The 24,045-nt window shown below is 39.7% G+C and overlaps 1 protein-coding gene across 1 annotated transcript; it reads left to right on the top strand.

Annotated features, from left to right (window-relative positions):
* Positions 1-575: 575 nt before the first annotated feature.
* On the top strand, positions 576-20,506 carry abhd17b (abhydrolase domain containing 17B, depalmitoylase). Its single transcript, XM_074638318.1, has 4 exons — positions 576-1,015; positions 4,759-5,235; positions 16,632-16,811; positions 17,944-20,506. The coding sequence occupies exons 2-4, from the start codon at positions 4,769-4,771 to the stop codon at positions 18,161-18,163; spliced, it is 867 nt and encodes a 288-aa protein (XP_074494419.1). The 5' UTR covers positions 576-1,015; positions 4,759-4,768; the 3' UTR covers positions 18,164-20,506.
* Positions 20,507-24,045: the final 3,539 nt, after the last annotated feature.

The following is a 24,045-nucleotide window of genomic DNA, read 5'->3' as shown; positions in this document are numbered from 1 at the left end:
TATTACGACTTTTTTTCTCTTAAACCTATGACTATATTCTCATAATATTACGACTTTTTTTCTTTTAAACCTATGACTTTATTCTCATATTACGATTTTTTAATAGTAATAATGATAATGATATTGCACAGTCATTATACAGTTGTACACAGCTATAACAATCATGTGCCTCTTTGTCCATCCAGAAAAATAAATGAATAAAATATTTAAAAATAAATAAATAAAAGTTGTGTAAGCACCACCAGGCCGTTTTTAAAACACATGACGTCACCATCGGCGTACGCCGGCGTAGTAATGATGCGGACCCAGCAGTTATAGACCAATGACGTCACCCGATTGAATAGATAGAACCCCTTCGACTGGGTGCTGATTGGACTGTGCGTCACCATAGTAATCTACGGTTGGTTCTACTAAACGTCAATCAAATTTTGGGCGGCAATCTATGGGCAGGCCCCGCCCATAGACGTCCACACTTTGCACCCATTGGTCAGCTCGTTTCTTCAGCCTCATTCCTATTGGTCCATAGAAGCTGTCAATCACAATCCCCAACGTCCTCTCACGGAGCTGAAGATAACAAGCAGAGTGATTTTTCACAACGAAACGAAAGCGGGGATGTTTCAGACGCGACTGACTGACAAGCATTTTTGTTGTTATTGGACCTTTTATTAATTTTACCCGATGTCTCCGCTGAACTGTACACACTTGGACGTTTTGAATGAGTCGACTTCGTTATCATTCAGGACCATATGTTGAGAAAACCCGAGCCTAATAGTAACTACACAGCTGTGCTACCAAAGAAGAGGAGATAATACACACTCAAAGTGACACTGCCAACTAATAGGACACGGAACAGAGGATAATCTGGCCCTGAGGATAACCTGCTCAATCTCCTGGCGTCGAGAAGAAGATACATTAGTTGGCTTGGTGCGAAGATAACAGCTCACTACTAGCGACGGTCGCCAACACTGTCACCTCAACATAGAGAAGAAGAAACAAGCGTCCAGTCAACGTCCAGGTAATTAATAGTTGCGATCATATTTCAACTCTGTGTTGAAGGCTAATTGGCCCCAACACACTTGGCAATAAGTGTGTATAGCCACTGGATATTAAACCTCCATAAACCAGCCTAGAGTCATATTAGTAATCTCTATATGAACACATTTCTGCCTCCACCACCATTTTACAGTGTGGGGCTTCATTCTCTCTCCTCAATTTATAGGAGATTATGGGACTATTTTGGGGGAATATAGGAAGAAAAAAGCCTCTCACTATTTTGCTGCTGCATGCAAATGTCACAGCATCTTGCAGAATTATAGTATTCAGAAGTGGCTCTGGCACTCAGGTATCTATTGAAGTCAAGCAAGGTGATCCAAGGCTCTGAATATCCCTCAGAGTAAAGCATGTTGTATATCTGCCAGGTGCAGTTTAGGCTTCAGTTTGGAGATTATGGACTATTTTGGGGGAATATAGGAAGCAAATAGCCTCTCTCTATTATGTGATCTCACTATGCAAATGTCACAGCATCTTGCAGAAGTATAGTATTCAGAAGTGGCTCTGGTACAGCCTATAGAAGTGTGCACGCAGGTATCTAAGTGGTATTGAAGTCAATCAAGGTGATTGTTTTAGGTTTAACACAGGAAGGTAAAACAGTTTAGTTTCTTGCAAGACTATGAAATGAAGATCATCCCAAACAATTACAAGGCAAACAAAATATGAATCAGGAGAATGATGCACAAGACAATAGTAGCAAATAGCCTCTCACTATTTCTCTGCTCCGTGCAAATGTCACAGCATCTTGCAGAAGTATAGTATTCAGAGGTGGCTCATGGTACAGCCATTTGTTTAGCATATAGAAGTCGCACACAGGTATCTAAGTGGTATTGAAGTCAATCAAGGTGATTTTTTTAGGTTTAACACAGGAAGATACAACAGTTTAGTTTCTTGCAAGACTATGAAATGATGGTGATGATCATCCCAAACAAATCTATTACAAGGCAAAAAAAAAAATGAATCAGGAGAATGATACACAAGACAATTTCCAGGGCTCTGAATTGCCCTCAGAGTAAAGCATGTTGTATATCTGCTAGGTGCAGTTTAGGTTTTCATTCTCTCTCCTCAATTGGGAGATTGTGGACTATTTCTGGGGAATATAGGAAGCAAAAATAGCCTCTCACTATTTCGCTGCTGCGTGCAAATGTCACTGCATCTTGCAGAAGTAGTATTCAGAAGTGGCTCATCGTACAGCCATTTGTTTAGCCTATAGAAGTGTGCACACAGGTGGTACATCTAAGTGGTATTGAAGTCAATCAAGGTAAGATAAGATAAGATAAGATGAACCTTTATTAATCCCCGGGGGGAAATTCAGGTGTCAAAGCAGCAAAGCACAGATAGAGAGGTACAGGTGTACAAAAAGATTATTAAACAATAAATAGAAATACAGAATGGACATAGTGAATGGACATAGTGAATGGACATAGTGAATGGACATAGTGAATGGACATAGCGTGTACCGTCCATCAATAAAAAAATGTAGTGTACAATAAATAGATGTAATATGTGCAGTCTATGAAATGGTATATTGGATGTAGTGTAAAGTAAGTTTAAAGTTTAAAGTGCACCAGTGGTTAGAAGAGGTGGTTGCAGATAGATGCAGATAGTCCAGATAGTGCATGTTTAAGTTTAAGGTAGTGCAGGCGATGCAGATAGTCCAGATAGTGCAGTTGTCATGTGGGGGTCAGCCTTGGTTGTGGAGCCTGACGGCTACCAGCAAGGAGGACTGACCCAGACGCTTTGTGTTGTGCCGAGGGGGGATGAGTCTATGACTGAAGGTGCTCCTCATCATGACTAGCTCATCATGGAGGGGGTGGGAGGGGTTCTCCAGGATAGCGTCCAGCTTCCTCCTCATCCTCCCCTCTCAAAATCAAGGTGCTTTTTTTTTAGGTTTAACACAGGGAGATACAACAGTTTAGTCTCTTGCAAGACTATGAAATGAAGATCATCCCAAACAATTACAAGGCAAAAAAAATCAGGAGAATGATGCACAAGACAATTTCCAAAGCTCTGAATATCCCTCGGAGTAAAGCATGTTGTATATCTGCTAGGTGCAGTTTAGGACAGTAAGTGTGGAAGAACTGGCGAGGAAGAGCCACCAAGAGGCATGAATGATGTGCTTCAGGATTCACAGTTTTTACAGGAGTAAATCAGTGTTAAAAGAACAAAATCGAAGCATTATACATTATGCTGCTGGGATGCTTTTCTGCTACCATAAAAGAAATTAGCAACATGCTGGTGTATCCTGTCAAAAAAACTTCCGCAGACTGTTAGAGGATTGCATATTTGCATAGTTTCAATGATGCAAAGATGTAATAGCAGGGTGTAATGTCTTACTTCAAGCACCTTCATGGAAATACAATCCACAGCACACTGTCATAACCTGACAGTGATGTGTTGCACGAGTAGTTATGCAGAGTAAAATTACTAACTTGTACAAGGCATTTCCTGGAGGACATTTTATCAGGTTGACAAGCTTCAGTGTCACCACAAATGAACTCTGCCGCAGACATGACCAGTGCCGGCTGATGGCCACTGCAATTCAAAAGCACCTGGAATATCTTAAAAAAAAAAGATAGCCTTAGGTGGAGGTTCAGGTGCAGGGTGAAGCAAGAAAATCTTTTAAGTCAATACGGTCTGAGTGGTTGTGGAGCCTTGAGGCAGACGGAAAACAAACACTCAATCAGGGTCAGATATCTCTTTTATAATCCTGGCTGAAGAGAGCTATGTGTTCTGGAGAGGGGACTTGATAGTGTATAAAAAGAGAGGACAGCAGCCTGGCTTTAGCCCCCTCCAGTCCTGGAAACCCCCTGCTTTTTCCACTTAACAAAGACAAGTATTTATGTTTTTGGAGAGAGCGTCATTCAAGAGTTCTGTGGCAAAAATTGCTCTTGTGGTGTTTTCCTTGTGATCACCCTGCAGAAGATGCAGATGCTCTTGTTTGATGAGATTATATCAGTTTTCTCTCTCATTCATAGTTCTCAAAGGCAATTCTTACATTTAATCTACTAATGAAATGCCATACTTGAGACCTCAAAAATAGGGCGGATTTCTAAACAAAAGCGCGGGGGTCTGGAGGTTGTGAGTTTCAGAGACTTTGTTTCCTGCATCCTGGTGACTTCTAAAGAATGAAAATAACAAAATAATAAGTACACTGTAAGAGCATTTTTATGTCAAATAGGCCTACTTTTAATTTTACTTTTCATTCTCAGGAAAAGGAAACTGAATAATTCGTTCCTCTGGCATGAACTTGTGGGAATCTCTAGCGTAAACTAATATTCATCAGTATTCATTCATTGATTCATTGACCACTGCACTCTAAAATCCATTATTACCAATGGCTTGCGTCGCACCATGACGGTTTTTTGCTTTGTTGAGCAAAGCCCAACTTTGGGTGCTGCATGCTCTGATGTGTGGCGAGCGCAGGTCAAACTTGTTGTGTCGCGAACAGCTCTCTTTCGCCGGGAAACGACATTTGGTGTAGCTCTATTGTCGTCTGAGTGGAAACAGTAGGGATTATACACGCTGTACAGAGCCAGAAACAGGTTGTGATAACGAAAAGAAAAAAAAAAAATTGTGAAAAAAACGGGAGAATTGTGATGCTGGGAGAGGGCCATGAAAAACTGGAGTCTTCTGGAAAAATCGGGAGGGTTGGCAAGTATGCAAAATGCTACAGTATTTTAACCATTCTCATTCTCCCTGTCGCAGTGTTTTGAGGATGAACCACTTATCCATCGGCGAGCTATGTTGCCTGTTCTGCTGTCCACCGTGCCCCAGCAAGATCGCCTCCAAGCTGGCCTTCCTGCCCCCAGAGCCCACCTACAGCCTCATGTCCGATGACAGCGGCAGCAAATGGACGCTGAACCTCTCCGAGCGCGCCGACTGGCAGTACTCATCCCGCGAGAAGGACGCCATCGAGTGCTTCATGACTCGCACCTCGAGAGGGAACCGCATCGCCTGCATGTTTGTCCGCTGCTCACCCAGCGCCCGATACACGCTATTATTCTCCCACGGAAACGCAGTGGACTTGGGCCAGATGAGCAGCTTCTACATCGGCCTGGGTTCACGGATCAACTGCAACGTCTTCTCCTACGACTACTCGGGTTATGGGGCGAGTTCCGGGAAACCCTCGGAGAAGAACCTGTATGCTGATGTAGACGCCGCCTGGCAGGCACTCCGGTCACGGTAAGGAGAGGTGATGATGGAAGGAGAGGAGATGGGAGAACCTGTACACAGATGTTGGCGCAGCCTGTAGAGAAAGGATGCAGTGATTGATTAGTAGTGATGAATGCATCTACATTAGAGTAATTGAATAGCACGCAGACCCTAAACTTTGTTTCTCACAAGGTAGTTGCAAAATAACATTTAAATGGCAACGTAGATCAAACACTAGAGACTGGTGAGTCCCATGAACTTTTAGTGGGTGAATTGCATTCCCACAAGTGGATGAACACCTGAAATGCACTGCATGATGTAAACCTGCATGCAGTAAATGGTGTCCCAGATCTTAAGTGGAAAGGGAAGTAACATTCCCATATAGTGCATGCCCTAAATAGTTTATGTAATGGTTGCTCTGCATATAATAAGTCACAAATGAAGCTGGCAGCTGTATAAACCGTGAGGAAAGAGTCATATTAATAGCAACTCTATTCATGTCTATTCATGTCATTCTCGTTTGACAGCTTTGTAAGGGTAATGAGAGATAATGTGTATATCAACAATCGTAACCTTTCCTGGTTTTCTCATGCTGTGGATGTCTACAGGTGAGTGTAGTAAATGGGGACAACTAAAATAAAAGCTGATGTAAAGTAAAATCTGAGGAAACTGCGCTGATGTAGTTTGATATGGAAAATCACAGAGACATGAAGAGATGACTAAAACAGCTGGAATAGAGAGAAAGTTGAAGATGTGAAGAGTCTTGGTGGAGGGATGATTAGCCTGGGCCTGATAAAATCATGGGTGGAGATGACAGGAATGGTTCAGTAGGGATGACATGATGTTCTTCTGGGCAGTAATATTATAGGAGCGTGTTTTTCTATGATTATGCTGGACAGCCTTATGTAGGTGTGAGTGGGTGCTCTGCTGCATCTTTTTGCTCTGTGGGCTATGAATAGACTGATATTTATCGGTCGATATCGACTTCTACTGATTTTGCAGCTGATAAAATGTACTTATTCTGTGCTTCTTGTTGATGATGTATCACAGCTTTGTGATGATAATGAAACAAGCAAGGATCCCCCCTGGACTCTTTGTGGTTTCATATTGCAGATGGTCTAGAGGAATTCAGTGTTTAAGTCCTGCTCTATTACAGTATATTAGTTCATGTAGTTTTTAAAAATAGATTTACTCCTGGAAAACAATTTTTCTTAATTTCATCATGCTGTTTTCTTTCTCTTTTCACGAAGCTCAATACTGAATAAACAACAAAAGAAGACACTATGCGGATATATACTTTAACTCTGAATAATTTATATCTGTCCAAAATCCTATATGGTCTATCACTACTTACTGCAGGCATGGACTGATAACGCCTCTCTACCTGAGCAGTCTGTTTGTGTCCCTCACTTCCTTCCATCCATGTCTAACCCTCTCGTCATCTCCTCCTTTTGTCCTTTTGTAGCACCATAGGCATTGTACTCCATGTCTTTGGGGCTGGGGTTAGCAGGGGTCTCACAAGCATTCAATACACACACATATGTAGAGCTGAAACAATTAGTTGAGTAATCGATTTGCCGATAGATATCAGGGTTAATGTTTATTTTCATCTTGCTGAGTCGGGCAAGCAGGTCAGAAATCTACATGCCCAAAATAAATTTTTACTTGCCCCTATACCATTTATTTATTAGTGGTTATCAAATAACAACAAAGACCTCTATTACGGCAAACTGCGCAACCCACATCCTCTTACGCCACCCAACTAAACTCATGTTTCCAGGATAATTGAAATGCCCGCTTGCACTTCAGCTCATAAACTTTGTCTTTACCCGCCGTCAGAGTGAGAGTGCCCGATCGGTACTGTGCATGTGCAACTCTCAATAGAGATGAGAAGGAAATGAGATGGCAAGTTTAGTTTATTTATAGAGCGCATTTAAAAACAACAAAAGTTGAACAGAAGTGCTGTGAAGTGGTAAAACAATACAACAATACAATATATAAGAAGGCTCACTCCTTAGCTACTCCTATCATCAGCTCCAGTTTACTTCTTTTTTGCCACCTACCCAACCGCGCAAGTGAGTTGCTAGATTTATTAGCCTAAGGTGGCATTTTACTTGCCCGGGCAAGCCTTATTGTTTGGACCTGGATAGAAAATAGAAATAGTTGACAGATTAATTGATAGTGAAAATAACTGTTCGCTGCAGCCCTATACACATGCATAGATGCTCTTTCTTTACATAAACAAGAAAGCGCTCACCTGTTCTGACGGAGAATAGGATGTGAGGGAGGAGTCAGTGTACAGTGTTTGTGTGTGTTTAAGTGGACATAATATGTCCATCATATTTGTGCCTTTTTTGTTTACGTGGATGAGGGGGAAATAAAAGTTCATCCAATAGGCCTGGTTGTTTTTGTATACTTCCTGCTGGAAGACAAACAAATGACTATTTCGAGAGGAGATGGGGAACGTCGGCTCAAGAGCCAAAGCAGTGTAAATTAACCACAAAGAGATTCCAGTGTGGAGTGCCACTCCCGAGTCAATGCTTATGTGGGTGTATGTTCTTTCTGTGGTTTACAAAAGTGTTGGCGCTGCAGAGATTTAAAAGAGAACTGATGTTACCGTTTCTTAGCTACTGACTCTCTCTCTGCACTTCTTTTACATTTTACACAATCTACCATTTCACAGAATATACTGAGTGGTCTTCTGTAAATAAGGACCGTTTAAGTAAGGAAGCTGGCAAGTTAAACAGGAAACTGTTGATCATAAAGGTTGTGCATACAGGAAACAGGCCACTGCTGTGAAGAAGAACCTGCTTTTCTGGTGGCCAGCCTGACACTTCTGTGTCTGCGTACATGTGTGTGAACAAATGCATTCCTTTTGCTTTAAAGAAAACCTTTCTGTCACTTGTGTTTTCAATTAAGAACGCTTCATTGCCATGAATGCCTCACAAACAGTTTCACCAAAGCTTTAATTACAATGTCGAATGTGATAGAAAGGAAAAGAGATGAAGGCAGTCTGGACCGTCTGAAACCCATTCTTTCTTTTTCCTTTCTATTCACAACACACATCTTGAAAGAGAAAGGAGCACTTAAGGCTGCTGTGTTGTTCTGCTTTTTCATGTTTTCTTGTTTTCCTGCTCACTTACTTATTTTTGTTGATACAGCAAGGAATCTCCCACTCCCACACATAGTCGTGACCAGCACTGAAATTTGCTTTGAAATTTCATTCGATCTGAGCGAAGCAAAACACATGCTTCAAATAATATCAAATTACGCTTGGTGATTTGTGCGTGGGGCAGGAGGTGGTGTGAGCAATTCTTGACATCAATGCACAACTTGTTGGCTACTCTTTTTTTTATTCAAGCTCAGTTATATAGTCTATATAAAAGTTTGCATGGAGCAACTTATTTTCCCTGTCTGTCTTCTCCACACTGTGTGGCCAGAGGTGCATGATGTTGAAATGTTTTTCTATAGTCCTTTTCATTTTACTGTACAACACATCTAGTTTCCACTAGTGAACTTATTTGCATGGAGTAATTCATACGGTAGCTGTAACAGTAACAGTATGTGGATGTCTAAAAAGCATTGCTTTATTAATAGCTATTTTTTAAGTTTGAAGAATTGTTAGTTTCAACATTTTTATTGATGTGTGAGTGTGTAATGCAGAAAGGGCACCACAATCAATAGTGGAAAAGTACACAACACCAAGGGATTTTGAGAATGACAAAGAAAGGGAAAAAAACAATAACCCAATAGAATAACCCACCCCGGTGGGAATAATAATAATATCAATAAAAAAGAAAGACAGAGATAAAAAAAATATACATAATAATAATAATAAGTAAGTAAATAAATAAATAACATTTTATAAATCTCAACAGAAAAATACTAAATAAATACTTTAAAATAAATAAATACAAATAAATTTAATAAAAAATACATAAAATAAATAAACCCTATTGACCATATAGACATTGTAAAATCACCAAAATTGACATACATATGTCATCAATTTCAAAAGTCTGAACACGCATGTATGATGAGTTGTGATGCTCAGTGCATCCTGCATATGGTCACATGTGACTCCAGTTGGCAAAATATTAGCTGATTGTCTGATGAAGTCAAATCTGTGGGGAACTGACATATGGTCTTATTTTATTTGTTGATTTCTTTGGCTATAAAAAGAAAACAGTAGTACGTCATGAGCCAGATGTCTCTGTGCCCAACCCTATCATGACAAGTGCCTTGTGTGCGCCTTGAATAACAGCATGACTTATTATATAATTTGCTTAGGCCAAATAAACTTGTAAGTTGGGCTGGCTATTTGCCTACCTGTGTTACTGGTTGTAATAATAGCTGTAACAAGCTACCTGTTTCTGTACATGATTAATCAGCGCTATTCAAAAAAAGGGCAGAGCAGGTATCGGCGTCACCCAACATCTGACTCAGACACTGTATCACATGGCTTTGTAGTTTAATCAGGAAAGAAGACGCTTCAAGATCACATGAGACACTTTCTGAAACAAGGAAATGATTTGATATTTAAGAAGCCTCAACTTGCGTGTATACTGTACAACACTCTCAAAAACCAAGTCTGAATGCCAGCTTCTCATGACATTTCTTTTATGGATGTCCGTTCTACTAATGCCACAGTAAGAGAGCGTAAAACAAAATATGTCTGTCTGAATAATGGCATATGACAATGTCCCCATTTGAATGAATGAACAAAACTTTTATTGCCCCTAGGGGAATTTGCTTTGCACAAAGAGACATCAACAACCATATATGACAGCACATAATATAACATAAACCATGAGCATCATACAGACATCATAAAATATTTGTTAATATTTGTATAAAATGCAGATGCCACTTTTCATGCAAAGATAAGAATACGGCTAGATGTTAGAATATACCTTTTTACATTTGGGACTTTATGAACACTACAAAATGGACTGGCAGACTATCAAAGAGTTAAAAAAAGGAGAGCACCATTATGTAATGTGATGTGGCACACAGAATGCACTTGTCATGATAGGGTTGGGCACAGAGACATCTCGCTCATGACGTACTACTGTTTTCTTTTTATAGCCAAAGAAATCAACAATTGAAATAAGACCATAAGTCAGTTCCCCAAGTCCATTTTGCATACTAAATATACATATGCTATATTTGGCTTAACCAAATGACAAGCGCTCATGTAAAATTTGTGGTTGGGATGCCTGATCACTGGCAACAATCTCTTCTGCCTTTTATTAGCATGTCAGTATCACTCTTTCTGCCTCTCCAGTTGCAGTGTATATATCATGTTCATGGTCCCGCTGTCAGGATTGTCAACACTAAACTACTTGTGTTGCCACGCATCAGACTTTTTTTGGTTGGTGATACTCCGCTAAGGCCTCCGAACCCATGACATTATATCAGCTCAACAGGCACTTGAGTTTAACATTGATACGGTTTGCCATTTTCTTACACAAAGAGAATGAAACGATGACAGTTTCAAGGACATTTCACAACCACTCAGAGCTAATTGCTTGCTAATCACTTGAATTATAAAATGGAACATCAAGTCTCATTCATGGGCACAAATTACAAGTTAAGAGGGGATTTATTAACAGAAAATATGATGGAAATATTGTATCCTTATTAGGGCTGTCAAAGTTAAGACGATATATTAAGGCAAATTTGTTTTAATGCCACTAGTTTTTCTTTCGGAGGTTGTACCGCGCTCAGTTTTGTACCGGGCTCAGTTTTAAAGCTAGAGTGAAGATACTTGTATCATATGAAACTAGAGGAATCAATTAGTACCAACCATGTCATACTAGCTTGTATGACATGGAGGCTAAATAACACTCCAAACTTGCGGTAAATTTTGGCAAATTTTTTGGGTCCGTTGACCTCTGACCTCAAGATATGTGGATGAAAATGGGTTCTATGGGTACCCACGAGTCTCCCCTTTACAGACACGCCCACTTTATGATAATCACATGCAGTTTGGGGCAAGTCATAGTCAAGTCAGCACACTGACACACTGACAGCTGTTGTTGTCTGTTGGGCTTGAGTTTGCCATGTTATGATTTGAGCATATTGTTTTATGCTAAATGCAGTACCTGTGAGGGTTTCTGGACAATATTTGTCATTATTTTGTGTTGTTAATTGAGTCCCAATAATAAATATATACATACATTTGCATAAAGCAGCATATTTGCCCACTCCCATGTTGATAAGTGTATTAAAAACTTGACAAATCTCCATTTAAGGTACATTTTGAACAGATAAAAAATGTGTGTAATAAGGCCCTTAGTATCATGTATTATCTGCCTTATTGGCTCCGCTGTCTGTGTCTGATGGTTTGAGTGCTGTGCCAGATTCATAATTGACTCTGTGATAGAAAGAGGGTACAACCCAGCCTTTTGACCCTGCCAAGCATGAATCAACTAGATTGTGTTTATCACATCAAAAGGCCTCTCTGCATGGCCTTGCATTAGTCGGCTGCCTCGACCCTCGTGCATGTCTCTCATGTTAGATCAGACGCACAGCCTGAAGAAGAGAGCGGCACTCAGATCTCTGTCAGTTTCTCCGCTTGTTGTACTGTGTCTTCTTTTACTCATTTGACATTTTGAACAGATTCAGTCTTTCTCTGCTTCTGCTTTTTGCTTCCAATTGTTTTCTCCTTATGATTCAACAGTAAGCAAATTCCCCTTCTCTCTGAGTGTTGACACGCTTTACTCCTCAGTCATATGACAGAGGGCAGCCACCTGTCACTTTGCAAACAGTAGTCGGACCACAGCTGCTCAGCCAGGCACACAGGATATTCTCCTGTGTTCTTTTGTTCAGCCACGGCAGATGAGGCACTCCCTTCACCTGAGCAGGGAGTGGATCGGATGATTCAGCAATTGTATGAGTCAGCATGTTTATACACTCACAATTACGATTACGCATACTAATAGAAGAGTGAGTCAGGTGTCCTATTTGTTGTTCGACATTAGAAGAAATCAAGCTTGAGAAAAAAGTAGATTATTGACTAAAATTCTGTATGCGTGTGTGTTTTCCACTACAGAATGGCACTGTATAATTTTCTTTTCCCTGGGATGAGATGGAGGCGGGCCAGCAGTCAATCCTGCTAGCCTAATATTGAGCGGTAGCTTAGCAACCCATTACCAATGAGCTTTTAGACGGAGGTCTTCCCACACTATGGCCAATAAAAACAAACTCACTTCCTGGTCAATCATCATATTGATCGAAATCAAAACGCCATCCGTCTTCTCAGGCGTTCAATAGTGGGGAGAAGTTCTCACAAACATGGACACAGAAAGGCGACCAATTGTGTCTATGCATTGTTTACTCTACTTGACATATCAGTGGTAGTCAGGCAAAGTTAGACAAACGCTGCTGTGTCTGTTAGTCAGTTGGGTGGAGTGCGATCGCTCACCTGACTGGGCTTAGCACAGAGCAACAGGAACGGAGATTAGTGATGCCGGTACTTGCAGAATATATACTTATTGGCATATTAATATTTAGTTTACTCTTACTGATTTATTTATTTTTTTAAATGTGGGGTCATTGTGATCTAGGGCTGGCCTAAATACCATTTTTTTGGTGTTGAAGCTTCGGTGACAAATATTTGAAGGTATTTGAAGCTTTGGGACAGTGCTGCACTACTGTACACCCACACACCTCTAAACACAACAAAGAGTGATATCCGTCTTAGAATAAGTAATAATAACTAATGTTGAATATTAACAATGAATAATGTGTGACCATTCCTTATTTCATGGCCTATTTTGGGATTTATACATTATTATTACCTACTTGTATATATAAAAAAACTAAAAACGAAGCCTTCAAATACTGATTTGGAGGTCAATTACCATGGCAACGGTCGAAGCCTTCGGGTCAGCCCTATTCAGATCTCAACATGTATTTATTCGCAGGACAAATTTGTAGAGCTGCAACTATTAATCAATCAGTTGTCAACTATTACATTTATTGCCAACTATTTTGATAATCGATTTGAGTAATTTTTAAAAATTCTCTGATTCCAGCTTCTTAAATGTGAATATTTTCTGGTTTATTTACTCCTCTATGACAGTAAACTGAGTATCTTTGAGTTGTGGACAAAACAAGACATGTAAGGGATAATGTACAGCGAGCTGGTCATTGTTGTGAAATAATCCCCACTAGCTGTACATTATACTGCTTATTACACGGCTATTTACTTAAGAAATCAATAATTTGACACAAAAATGGTCCTCCAGAGTCTGACATCAGAACTGCACCCATAGCAACGGTCTGTTACACATAGCAAGAATAGTAGAACGCTGTGATTGACCAGTCAGAATCGAGTATTCAACACAGCCCTCTAATAATTAAGGATGTCATCTTGGGATTTGGGAAGCACTGATTGACATTTTTCACCATTTTCTGACATTTTCTGGACCAAACAACCAATCTATTAATCGAGAAAATACTCGACAGATTAATCGACAATGAAAATAATCATTAGTTGCAACCCTACAAATCTGTGTAAGCAAGTATACAGTGGAAGGACACGAGTAAAATGGTGTTAAGCATAATAACAGATCATTGCAGCGCCTCAGTGAAGGATCCCCCTGCTGTAGTGCAGATGGTACACTAATCTGTTAAAAATGCCTGTGCATATGTTCAGGATGTCCTAAAAATATCTATTAGTCATTGTGACTGCTATGGGATGAGAATATTTTTGGTCTTCAGGGAGGAAGAGGTAGGGAGCCAAGAGGGAGCGAGAGACAGAATAGGGGAACGCAGGAGGATGTGATGCATAATAGATTGGATTTGTGTCAGGAGACTAAATTGATGAAGGTTTGGGGGAGGGACGTAACCATGGAGCATGGCTCGCAATGGCTCGGTGAGGTCTATTCAAGCTGAAATGCAATGGAGAGAATTGCAGGCTTGTGTTGGCCGGTCCGGGGGGGGGGTTGCATCTTGTGTGGAACTGGGTTGGTCAAAGCCTGTCATAGTGCCGTCTTAACACGAGTGCAGCTGCAGATCTGCACTGTCCTCCTCTTTCCTGAACGTGTGAACAGAAGCCACAGCAGTCCATCTAACAGTGCCAAGATAGCAGGTTAGAGGTTAGAGTGACCTTGTTGTAAATGGAGGGTCACAGGTCCAAGCCTTGCATTATTCATTGTCCTCGAGCAAAACACTCCTACTAGCACATTGTTGGGTTAAGTGTAAACATTCCAAGTTATGATTAGGGAAAGCTTTGCAGCCGTATACAATGTTCCTTCACCTGATGACTAATATAAGCTGTCACATGGTTTCAGTTTACCCTCTCTGTGTTGACATTGCACAAGCTGTATGTTGTTATCGACATCCGTGTGGTGAGTGTTTATGTGCGTTAGGATTGGCCAGGATTTAGTGGCCTGATACGGCAAAGAACATTGATTAGATGAGCATAAACAAAAGGCGATAAGCACAAGTAATATGTGATAACAGATAAACTTGAGGGCAACTCTGATAAAGCTGTTCATTACAGTAAACAAATAGCACTGTTGTGACACGTGAGCTGAACCTTTAACTTTTAGTGAACAGGTCACACACATAGACTGTGTATAAAGATGCACCGGAACAGTAAATAAAATGTACATATCAACACTAGAGAAATATATCTATAGATTACACAACATAAATAATATTACAATACACTATAAATATACCCGACTACTACAACTAGCATAAAAAATCTAGTAAAGAGTGCAAATTACAATGTTTTGTTTTTAAATAAAAATTAAATGATGTATGCAAATTTTAAAAAGTAAAATTTTGCTTTCAGTGATGACTCTTTTTTTTTTTTTTAAGATGATTATGATCAAAACTTCACTTCAGACCCGTGTTAAGGTGCAGAGAAACAACCTTTCAAACTGGACAAAGTGGATTATCATTAAGAGTGATTTAAGCTTTTTTATTTTACTGAACCTGGTAGGTTATAAAAGCAAGATGGCATTTACTTGCAAATTGTAAAACAAAGCCGTTTGTGTGGCAGATCTTTTAGAAGCTGTTAGTCCCAAATCGGACACACTAGAAAGGGCAGTCATTTTATGATACATTTTGTAAAAAGACATGAGATTTTGGCCTCCTTCTCATTGCCCCGCACCTCCCTTTAACAGCCACATTATGTTGTATAATTGAGATAAGCTTTCAGTCCATGAATTGTGTATGGTATCGTCAGCCAACCTTGAAAGTTAATGGTGCCGTTAACCCCACAGCACCCAACAGCCGGCAGTAGCTTTCCCATGCTGTGACAGTATTTTCTTCCATATTTATACTCTGTGAAGGCCAGCTGATACACCAAAGATAAACCATTCATATATTAATGACCGTCTGTGTATGCACATTTCCATGTTCTGTCCGAAGTGGATGAGCCTGCACTTTATTGCCCCTTCGTAGCAGTAGGGCTACATTACTGCAGATTGTTCCGTTGCAAAGGTTGTGTTGTTGTGGAGGTCCTAATTATAATAATCCATCACAGCAGTGTAGAGCGATGTCAGACTTTGGTGTTCATGTGTTGTTCATCACTGTGTATTATAGGACTGCAGTGGCATAGGCTGTACCGTTAAGCCTGTAATGTTTAGTGTTCTTAATTTTAATAATAGAGTAGAGCAGTGATTTCTGTCAGGCTGGTTGTGGCTGTGCAGTGCAGCCGTGCAGACAGTGATGCAGTGTTCTCCGACTAGGTTTCAGGTTGTCAGCTGACTGCTTGCTTGCTAGAGTGGGTCACGTTCTCCATAATCAGCTGTGGAATGTCTTCTCTTCCGTTTTTTTCCCTCCTTCACCCTCAATCCAGTTTTTTTTTTGATCCCTTTCTGCTTGTTTTGCCCTTATCCCTCCTCCTTCCCTCTGAATCACGAGACTACAGCGGTGGTCCTCTCTGTTCAGCTGCTTTGAAAAGCAGCAGACAGCCACTGAACCATGGCTGCTTCCCATCTTTGTCTGCTTGTTTTAGGAGGCCGTATAATCACTGAGTCACTGTAGCGTGACGTTTCAGCCGATAATAGAGCATGAGTAAGTCTCAGTTAGCACACAGGTGTGTGTTTGCATGGAGCAGCATGTGGGGGAAATGAGAGGACGATGGGAAACTAATTGGCAGTCGGAGTATATTTACCATGTGATGGGTAAAAAGCAGTCCTTATCGTGATTACAAAAGTTACCCTTTTACCTTGAGAAGCACGTAAAGAAAATCAACTTTAACCAACTGGTGGATTCCAAAATACAACACATGCCGGCCAAGCTGCTTTTCACAATTAACAAAAGGCCTAACTGGACGCCTGCCAGTGTCTGATAAAGCACTCAAGATTTTTTCCCAAATATGTCTGTCTACTAGTAGTGTAAATATCCTGTTCGTGACTTGCAAAAGCGTGATGCTCATATATTCTGTGTCCTTCTCGCAGGTATGGCATCCGGCCAGAGACCGTGATCGTGTACGGCCAGAGCATTGGCACCGTGCCCTCTGTGGACCTGGCTTCTCGCTATGAGAGCGCTGCAGTCGTCCTCCACTCCCCGCTCACCTCTGGCATGAGAGTGGCCTTCCCAGACACCAAGAAGACCTACTGCTTCGATGCTTTCCCAAAGTGAGTGCACTGTATGTGATACATTTAGCCTGGCTTTCACAGGAGCCATCTGGCCCAAACATCCACAGAAAGGTACACAACCTCCCTGCACAGATATTCATAACAAAAGCACACATGCATTTTTAAAACACAGCACTACATGAATGAATTTGCATCAGGAAGACACACAACATCGCAAACATAGACTTACATATTTAGATGTGTGTTAAATCAATACAGGGAGTGTTTTTCTTCTTAATGAGCCACAGCGCTTAAAAATATTCTCAATAGCTCCCTCTGGTGATCAGCTGGCGAACTAGATCTGCTTCATTTCCTTTTTTTTTTGGTGAATTTTAAACATTTAATTTCGGGCTGTCAATTGATTCAAATATTTACTCGCAATTAACCGCATGATTGTCCATAGTTAATCCTGATTAATCACAAATTAATCACAATTTTTTTTTTATCTGTTCAAAATGTACCTTAAAAGGAGATTTATCAAGTATTTAATACTCTTATCAACATGGGAGTGGGCATTTATGCTTGCTTTATGCAAATGTATGTATATATTAATTTCTAGAAATCAATTAACAACACAAAACAATAACAAATATTGTCCAGAAACCCTCACAGGTACTGCATTTAGCATAAACAAATATGCTCAAGTCATAATATGGCAAACTCAAGCCCAACAGGCAACAACAGCTGTCAGTGTACAAGTGTGCTGACTTGACTATGACTTGCCCCAAACTGCATGTTTTCAAAGGACCCCTTTGAAAATGGCCGTGACAGTTTTTCCTCGCCAAAATTTAGCGTAATTTCGTAGCGTTGTTTAGCCTCCTTCGCGACTAAAGAAGCTACTAGACATGGTTGGCACCAATGTATTCCTTAGGTTTTCTAGATTCATATGATGCCAGTATCTTCCCTCTAGCTTTAAAACCTGCTACAGAAATATTGATTGCATTAATGCGTTAAAGAAATTAGTGGCGTTGAAACAAATTTGCGTTACCAAGTTATTATCACATTAACTTTGACAGCCCTGATTTATTTTAATTTTTTATAGTGTTTATGATTACAGTAACTCAACCCAGGTATTCAGGTCTGTATTCTACACCCCTACCTAACTCTGTTTTCTCATCTTCTTACTCCAAAGCATCGACAAGATTTCGAAGGTAACGTCACCAGTACTGGTGATCCACGGCACAGAGGACGAGGTCATTGACTTCTCCCATGGCCTGGCGCTGTACGAACGCTGTCAGCGCCCCGTGGAGCCGCTCTGGGTGGAGGGGGCCGGACACAATGACGTGGAGCTCTACGGACAATACCTGGAGAGACTTAAACAGTTCGTTGCAACTGAGCTGGTCAACTTGTAGAGGAGCTGGGGGGAAAAAAAGGGGTGAGGAGGAAAGAAGAGAAGAGAGCGATGGTTTTCAGGAGAGGTTGGATGATGGAGAAGGGGTACAACTTTTCCTTTTGTTTGTGAAGGCTACAACTTTTTTTGTGAAGTGTCGCGGGTAGAAGTGGTGTTTGTCTGTGTAGTACTGAAGTTTTGGTGGCAGTCTTCTCTCATTATCGAGCACCTCCCACCCCCCCTTGGAGCTCCAGTTTTCCGGGGCCCAGTCAGTACCGTCCACTCCACACACTGCAGCTGTGAACTCCCAAGTACCCATCATTTTGTTTCGCTTTTAGATTTTCTTTTTGTTATGTTGAAAATTGCACATTGTGAAAGTGTGAGAATGAAAGAGGAAGTAGACGTGCACAGACAACATACCATGTGTACATGCAGTGTATGAGAGAGTGTGTGTGTGTCACATTTTTGCTGCCTTTTTGAGAAGGACATGGTCCACTGTTCTTAATGGAGCGGTTCTGAGAAACAGCCTTGCTGCAAACTGGACTGGGCCAGACTCTCTCTAATCCAACTGAACTCCATCTGAGGTCAGGTTCGGTCCTACACTCTGCAGCCACCATGAATTTCTTCTTTTTTTTTGGATTACTGTTTTATTATATTTTTTTATATTATACATTATATTTGCACGTATCAACTGTCACTGAAGAACTGTACAAGACAAACTGACGTTATCTAGCTGTGCCAGTGTTGCCAAATGTTTAGTATAATATATAGCAGACAGTTGGACACACAAAGAACTTTGTACTACAGAATACATCTAGAAAACATCTCCAAAGCTCTGTTAGCTGTCTCTACTTTTCCATTTAGTCTTAAAATGGTTCAATTTGATGCTACATTCAAGAATATAATGCAAGATGGGGCTCCGTCAGCAGTTCATGTAGCCAGTTAAAAGGCTGTGTCTGTTTATCGTTGGCCAATTAAGTGTGGGTTATTTCCCAACACTCTGTCTTTTGAAAACATTTCCACAGTTCTTACTTGAAAGTCAACTCGGAAGTATGAGTATCACTACGCTGTAGTCGATGAGCTGGATGTTTTCAGAACAGTTTAGTGCTGGACTAGATATCTGACCCCTCTTTGGAAATGACAAGTATTCGCCTTGATATAGTAACTATTATTAAACCCAGTGTTGACAGTGTTTTTTCTGTCTTTGGGTGTGAAGATATCAAATTGTATGTAGTTATTATTACAGATCTTACGTATGTACCTGAATCAGATCTTTCTAGATGTGTCTTTTTATATGATAACATAACAACTATGTTAACTACTGTGACAGCAGTTAACGGTCTGTGTGCTCTGATCAACACTTAATACCACTAATGCCAATCAGGACTGAATGGTGAACGCTATTACAGCTGGCGTTGATTCCTTTTCAGTTCAGGAAGTTGTTAAAAATGTTGTGTTTTTTTTAAGTTATTTACATCATCTGAGCTTAAAAATGAATGGACAATGGGTTAACTTATATCAGCGTAAGTGGCTCAGCATTAAAGGCCTCCGTCATGGACTGAATGTTTTGCTTTTTGTCTTAACTTTATCTTCTTGTCTGCATGGTATTTCTGGATCCATTGTTGTCTGCTGATTTGCCCTTTAATGCTGAGTGAGGCCAAACAAAGCCTCAGCCAGCTGCTGACTCCATTAAGGCACTGTAGGTGCTACTGCATGCCATGAATGGCTAGTTTTTGGTTTGCATAAGAGATCTCAATGAATCATTTTTTTATGGGTATTTTTAAATACCTTTTTTTTAGCCTGTGTTCACAAAAGGGGTCAAATACTGTTGGTAAGTGACAATAAACCAATAAGCCAATAGGTGCTACTGTAAACCTTCAGGTCTGATTACTTGCAGGTTGAGAGGAAGCAAGGCTAGCTTTTTGTCGGATTGACCAAGATCCAGATCAGGATTGGTAACTGTTGTTTGTCAGTGATGGTCTACTACTTTTTTCACAACTCATTTGTCTTATAAACAAGGTTATGCTTTCTTTCATTTCCACTTTGTAAATACTATTTGTACCGGACATGTTGTCATTTTTTTTTTTTTTTTTCTTTTCTTTCACAAGCTTTTGTCATCATCTCTCAACTGTCGTTCTTCTAACTTCTCTAACTCTTGATATGACAACTATTAGACCAAGGTAGGCCATTATGTTGGCTTTCAGTTGACCTTTGTACCGGTCACTTTGACTATTGTCATCTCTGATTTGATTTAGATTAATTTTGTATAGCAGATTTCAATACAGAAGGAACTTATATGTAATAACAATATTAATAAAGTAATTCTAACATGGATAGAGCAAATAAAATGGTATTTGAGAAGCAACCTGAATTGTGACTGAACTGTTCATTTTTCTGGGGGAAACTTTTTATGTTTCTTAATTTCAGGTTGTCCTTCCGTCCATTCGCGTGTCACACTTTCGTTTCCGAAGTAGAACTCAGAAACTATTTAACCTAGAAACTTCAAATTTGGTATGATGGTTGACAGTGTGGTGTAATTGTGCCTTTTGGGTGTTAGAAGTCCAGGGTGGCCAACATTTTTGAAATTTTTACAAAAGGGCAAAACCTTTGGCCCTACTTTAGCAGGGGTCAAGCAGTGAGCGGGGCTGTGTGAGCCATGCTCACTTTTGCCTTGTTCTTAATGGTAGTCAGACATTGGAATTTGAATGTGAAAAAAATATTGAAAAATCCTAAATAAATAAAACATAAAATAAAACCACACAACCAAAACAATAAATAGAATGGACTCTCTGGCTCTGTTAACAAAAATGTGCAATGTCTGCGCGATGCTCAAGTCTTATAATGGTCGGGAAAACCCTGCTGTTTATTCTGGCATTATGTTGGCTAAAATGTTGGCGACATTCTTATGTAAACAAACACGCATGTAAACACAAAGGGCAATATTCAGGTCAGCAAAAATGATTGAGGTCATAGCCATATATCGTACAATAAGTCGATGACGGGTGCTCATGTTCTCAGGACAAGAGAGTGCCTCTGTTATGGCAGAGATGTATTTTGGCTGCACCACAATAAAGCAGGCTGATATTTACTGTCAATAGCACACTCCCTCTGTCAGGATCATTGTCATGACTAAACAACCAATTTCACAGGGATTACGATGTGTTTTGAGTCTCATGCTTTCAGGAAACTTTAAATTCCCTGGTCATATGGATATTTTCAAATGTGTAAAAGCTGGTTTTCCCTTGTGTTTTTAAACAGAGCCGGTGAGCAATTCATAACTTTGAATTGTGAGACTCTAAAGGGGGATTATCAAACACCTGCACAATTTATGAAATCCAACACAACAGTTCTGCATAATATATCATCTTTGTGGGTCAGAGGCAGATAATATTTGAGGGTGTATATTGTGGTATTACTGTACTAAACCATCTTTGTTTAGAAAATATAGTTGAGCTTGTGTGTTATGTTCAGTACAGCATGTTTGAGTCACAAAGTTTGGTACTTTCCCCACGTCCAATTCAACGAGATGATATTTCAAAGCAGACTCCACTGAAAGGAAAACGTGAACTTGATACTGCTGGAGGTCAAGAGGTCAACTCCGCTGCTCAGACTCCGAGACAGTGACAGTAAACGGATGAGGAGATGATTGAAAGGTTGTGGCAGAGTGTGACTGCAATGAAAATGAGAGATGTAAAATTTATGGGCAAACTCTTACTGCATCTGTGGTATTATCAGTGTTTAATATTTTAGAATTCATCATTTGGAGCATCAAGATAAAGGTGTGTCCTCCTGTCTGCCTCCAACATGGGAGGTTACAGAGTAGTTTCTCTTTGATACCAGCAGGAGGCAGTGTGACCCAGGTTTAAGCCCCTCCCCTCAGTTCATGCTCCTGGTGACACATTCAATGACTCCTCGGAAACCCCCTTTTTCCTTTCATTAAGTCTTAAATTGGGGAACCTGTCCCACTTTCAGATACCTTATGTTGGGAATAGGAGGGTTGTGGTACAACTGCAGAATTACAAGTGTGCTTATCTAGGCATATAATGTTTCTGTTACACTCTTTACTGTTCATTTCAAGTCATTTTCCTGTTGAAGTGTCCTGTCAACAGGGTATCAATAGCTCACTCCAGCAGAGGTAGATCACTGTCAAACTGTCAGTCTGTAAAGATGTGGTAACATAAGCTCCATACTAGCATATTGTCACAGGACATATAGGAGTCATCTCATTTCTGGCAACAGGGGAATGTAGTAGTATTGCTGGTGGTGTGCAAACTGCACTAAAGTCACCACATGTCCTGTACAGCTTTTGGTAGGATTCAGTCATGCTGGGTTTCCTATATACACATCAGCATATATCATAACTACAACAATGTCAACGTATTCTTACTATCAGGGTTGTAACTACTAAGACCCTGAGGACATGTCCTTAGTATTTGATTCTGGGAATTTGTTGCATTTTAGAAACCTGGGGTGAGTTACTCTCTACAATTAAAATAGGCCTATTCCTGTATTCTTACACTCAATATGCTTATTTTTTGACTGCTTTTAAAAACAGAACAAATTAGATCATTTAATAACATAAATATCAATTTTTATGTTATGTTATATTTTATGGAGAATGCTTTCAAACAGCATTTAGACTTTCATTGAGGGAAATAAAATGTACAAAAGATATAACTGAACGGCTAATTAAATTAATAAAACATTATGATAAAAAAACATGACCATAGTATTTTTAATATGACCTAACGTTACTACTACTACTCCCACCAATAATGAGAATATAATCACTACTACTTCTCCCACTACTATTACTGCATCATCATCACGTCTAATCTTTATCACGTTATGTGTTCTTCTCCATCACCAAACTTTATTTAGAAAGTTCAATACAGTAGTAACATAAACATGCTCAGATTTTTCATTACAAAAAATTCAGCAAATATATTTCACAGTATAAAAATAATATAAAAATAGAATATACAAAAAATAAAATGTAAGGAAAGGAAAAGATGAACAAAAAATAACAACAAAAAAAAATCAGGGTCTGTTAGACAATTGGAATAAATTTTAAATGTCAAAATAGGTTTTTGCCAATTAGAATTTTTCAATCATAGTCAAATATGTTTTAAAGATAAGATAAGATAAGATAAGATAAGATATTCCTTTATTAATCCCGCAGTGGGGAAATTTGCAGTGTACAGCAGCAAAGGGGATTGTGCAAAAAACAAGATGCATCAGCTAACACAGTAAAAAAGAGCTAAACAAAATATGAACCATTTAAATAGAAGGAAGTATAAAAATAGGAGCAGTATTACAATATTGTATATATTTTTGTATTATTATTTTTTTGTGTTTTGTTTTGTTTTGTTTTGTTTGCTTTTTTTTTTTTTAACTCTACTCTTTCTTTTTGTCATTATTATTATTGTTATTTCTTTTCTTGGTTTTGTTTCGGTTTTGAATGTTGAAGTTGTTTTCTCTTGTGTACTTGATGGGTTTGTCTGTACGCTCATCTACTTAAAAGTTGGTTTATAGACTGTTGTTATTACAAACAGTGGATTGCATATATGAAAACAGCCTTGAAAAAAGGAAAAAAGAAAGTATAAAAAAAAATATATATATCAAGTTATTGTCAGTTTTTTTTAAATCAGTATCTTTAAAAGTATAAAAGGAGTCTTTTAAACTATATAATTTTATCCCATAATCTCATCTAATCATGTATCTCTGAGGCTCTGCCTGGTTGTTAGCGCTGTTTTGTCCGACTGACGCTGAACGCATCATCACTTCCTCTCTTCGTGAAGCCGCGCCTCGTTCTGCCTCTCGGTGGGACCGGACAGGGACAGGACAGGGGGGCTGACCGACGGACGGGACGACAGCCCACCAGCAGAAAAAAACACCATGTAA

Source organism: Sebastes fasciatus, chromosome 6, assembly GCF_043250625.1.
Source record: "Sebastes fasciatus isolate fSebFas1 chromosome 6, fSebFas1.pri, whole genome shotgun sequence".
In the NCBI taxonomy this organism is placed as follows: Eukaryota; Metazoa; Chordata; class Actinopteri; order Perciformes; family Sebastidae; genus Sebastes; species Sebastes fasciatus.
The sequence above is the reverse complement of the archived record's forward strand: the minus strand, read 5'-3'. Positions and strand labels throughout refer to the sequence as shown.